This window comes from Lotus japonicus, chromosome 4 (assembly GCF_012489685.1).
Source record: "Lotus japonicus ecotype B-129 chromosome 4, LjGifu_v1.2".
In the NCBI taxonomy this organism is placed as follows: domain Eukaryota; kingdom Viridiplantae; phylum Streptophyta; class Magnoliopsida; order Fabales; family Fabaceae; genus Lotus; species Lotus japonicus.
Genome location: NC_080044.1, coordinates 27613981 through 27617384, shown reverse-complemented (window position 1 = coordinate 27617384; position 3404 = coordinate 27613981). Strand labels below are relative to the sequence as shown.

Below are 3404 nucleotides of genomic sequence, written 5' to 3'. Positions count from 1 at the left end.
TGTGGGGAACGATAGATTTCTATTCCCGGACTACGTGGATCACGATTCAGTGGAGTAAAGCTTGTTCTTCTAAGCAATTGTTCTCGAGTTTTTCGTAGATTATGATCCAGAAGAGGATTCCTTGATTTTCCGTACAATTTCTTCCGTTTCCGAGTTTTTCCGAAGAAATTCTCCAATTCCGATGGAAACACGTCGCAGACGACGTGATGAAGATCCTGGGCATCGACATGTTTCGTCGTCGCGCTGCGTAAGAGGCAGGCCGCGACGTGCGCATGTGCAACGTGAGGATACGGATCAGGTAACTCCTCCTGCTCCGCCTCCACCTCCTCCTTCTCCGACGCCTCTGTTGCCCTCACCGCCGTCCTCGCCAGAGTGGCAGAGGTCACCCACAGCGTTAGGAGGAGAGACTCAGGCACCTTAGGCACCGATCTCCAGCCAAGATTGGAGACGTCTGATTAGTAGTGTTGACGATATACGACAACGAAACGAGTATCTTCAAGAGCAGCTAGAGTATTATCCGCTGTCGAATGGGCATATTGGGGGAATTGTTGTGGATCAAAGGATCGCAAAGGAATGCTACTATAATGCTGTGGATCGGTATGGGAAGAAGAGCGCTTCAGTCGGGCACCGTTGCAGCGAAGTTGAGACGCCAGAAGAAAGTTTGGACCCGAGGGGCGAGGGACGTGTTAACATGCCCACACCAATAGAAGAAACCAAAAAGCTGAAGTTCGGCGAGAAGATACTCAAGAAAGGAACCAAGCTAAGTGAGGACCAAGAACAAAGGCTATCAAAGTTGTTAGGCGACAATTTAGATCATTTCGCCTGGAGTCACAAGAACATGCCAGGTATAGACCCAAACTTCATCTGCCACAGGATGGCATTGAATCCAGGGGCTAAGCCTATAACCCAAACTCGCCGGAGAATGGAAAACGAAAAAGAGAAGGCCATCCAGCAAGAGGTAAACAAGTTGCTAGCAGCGAACTTCATACGGGAAATAAAGTACGCTACTTGGTTGGCAAATGTGGTGATGGTCATGAAGGCGAACGGGAAGTGGCGAATGTGTGTGGATTATACAGACTTGAACAAGGCATGCCCAAAGGATTCCTATCCCTTGCCGAGCATAATTAAGCTGGTAGATGGAGCTTCAGGGAATGAACTTCTGAGTTTAATGGATGCTTATTCAGGATATCACCAAATCAAGATGCATCCGTCGGACGAAGACAAAACAGCTTTTATGACCGCAAGGGTAAACTATTGTTACCAGACTATGCCTTTCGGATTAAAGAATGCGGGGGCGACGTATCAACGGTTGATGGATAGGGTGTTTGAAGGACAGGTAGGAAGGAATATGGAGGTATACGTTGACGATATGATCGTTAAATCGGTTTTGGGATCGAACCATCATGAGGATTTGATGGAGGCCTTCGGTAAGATTCGGAAGCATAACATGAGGCTTAATCTGGAAAAATGTTCTTTCGGCATACGGGGTGGGAAGTTTTTAGGCTTCATGATTACATCCAGAGGAATCGAAATTAATCCAAATAAGTGTAAGGCAATCCATGAGATGAAAAGCCCAAGCAATGTGAAGGAGGTGCAGAGACTAATCGGGCGGATCGCGGCCTTATCTCATTTTCTCCCTCACTCGGGCGACAAGTCAGCCCCATTCTTCAAATGCCTCAAGAAAAATGCGGCATTTGAGTGGAATTCAGAGTGCGAGGAGGCCTTCACCCGCCTCAAGGAGATGATGTCCGCCCCACCTGTCCTTTCGAAACCTGTCCAAGGCCTTCCTTTGCATTTGTACTTCTCTGTCAGTGATCACGCAATAAGCTCGGTGATCCTTCAGGAGGTAGATAGAGAGCAAAAGATAGTTTATTTCGTAAGCAATACACTTCAGGGGGAGGAGGTCAGGTATCAGAAGATAGAAAAAGCGGCGCTCGCCGTCCTCGTCACCGCCAGACGCCTACGACCGTATTTTCAAAGCTTTCAGGTAAAAATAAGAACTGACCTTCCTTTGAGACAGGTGTTGCAGAAGCCAGACTTGTCGGGAAGGCTCGTCGCATGGTCAGTAGAGTTGTCGGAATATGGATTGCAGTACGACAAAAGGGGGAAGGTCGGTGCCCAGACCTTAGCGGATTTTGTGGTGGAATTGACGGCGGAAAAAGGGGAAAAGGTGAGCACGCAATGGATATTGTTTGTCGATGGGTCGTCGAACAACAACGGAAGCGGGGCTGGGGTCACGCTGCAGGGGCCCGGGGAGTTGGTGTTCGAACAGTCCCTCAGATTCCAGTTCAAAACCAGCAATAACCAAGCAGGATACGAGGCTCTTATTGCGGGCTTAAAACTGGCAATTGAGGTGCAAATCGATAGTCTGCTGGTAAGAACGAACTCGCTGCTAGCGGCAAGCCAAGTCAACGGGGAGTTTCAAGTATAGGAGCCGGCCTTGATAAAGTATGTGAAGCGTGTGCGGCTGCTCATGGGTCGTTTGCAACAGGTGGTAGTTGAATTCGTGCCAAGGGCACAAAACCAAAGGGCGGACGCCCTAGCGAAGCTAGCAAGCACTAGGAAGCCTGGCAACAACCGGAGTGTGATTCAAGAGACGCTCGCCAATCCCAGCATAGAGGGGGACTTGGTGGCTTTGGTTGATTGCCAGGAAACTTGGATGAACCCCATCATCGATATTCTGGCGGGAGGACCAAGTGACGTGGTAAAATACTCAAAGGCGCAAAGGAGGGAGGCGGGGCACTACACGCTACTCGATGGGATACTCTTTCGGATGGAATTTAGTTCACCCCTCCTAAGATGTCTTCCACCTGAGAAATACGAGGCTGTTATGACGGAGGTTCATGAGGGAGTTTGTGCAAGCCACATTGGAGGAAGGTCGCTGGCGAGCAAAGTCCTCAGAGCGGGTTTCTATGGGCCTACGATAAGGAAGGACTGTGCAGAGTTTGTGAGGAAATGCTAGAAGTGCCAAGTATTTGCAGACCTACCTAGAGCTCCGCCCTTCGCCATGTGGGGAGTCGACCTCATCGGGCCCTTCCCCACCGCTAGGTCGCAAATGAAGTTCATCCTTGTGGCGGTGGACTACTTCACCAAATGGGTGGAAGCTGAGCCTCTGGCGAGCATTACGGCGGCCAAAATCATAAGTTTTTACTGGAAGAGAATCGTCTGCCGGTTCGGAGTACTGAGAACGATCGTCTCGGATAACGGGATGCAGTTCGCAAGTAATCAAACCAAGGAGTTCTGCGAAGAGATGGGCATTCCGAGGAGATTTTCTTCGGTGGAACATCTGCAGACAAATGGGTAGGCAGAATCGGCGAACAAAGTCATCCTGCGAGGTTTGAAACGCCGACTCTCGGAGGCCAACGGGGTTGGTTAGACGAACTTCCAATTGTAATTTGGTCGTA

The 3404-nt window shown here is 49.7% G+C and overlaps 1 protein-coding gene across 1 annotated transcript; it reads left to right on the top strand.

Moving 5' to 3' along the window:
* Nucleotides 1–691: 691 nt before the first annotated feature.
* Nucleotides 692–2962, top strand: LOC130712571 (uncharacterized). Its single transcript, XM_057562400.1, has 4 exons — nucleotides 692–1132; nucleotides 1286–1876; nucleotides 2021–2374; nucleotides 2492–2962. Exons 1-4 carry the CDS (start codon nucleotides 692–694, stop codon nucleotides 2960–2962), a joined length of 1857 nt encoding a protein of 618 aa, XP_057418383.1.
* Nucleotides 2963–3404: the final 442 nt, after the last annotated feature.

What these genes read in the sequence shown, in the direction of transcription:
- LOC130712571 (XM_057562400.1), top strand. Translation starts at nt 692, where the DNA reads ATGCCCACACCAATAGAAGAAACCAAAAAGCTGAAGTTCGGCGAGAAG. An exon ending in TGCCGAGCATAATTAAGCTG is followed by an intron (nt 1,133 to 1,285) that starts GTAGATGGAGCT and finishes TTCGGATTAAAG; the next exon opens with AATGCGGGGGCGACGTATCA. An exon ending in AGCAAAAGATAGTTTATTTC is followed by an intron (nt 1,877 to 2,020) that starts GTAAGCAATACA and finishes CCTTTGAGACAG; the next exon opens with GTGTTGCAGAAGCCAGACTT.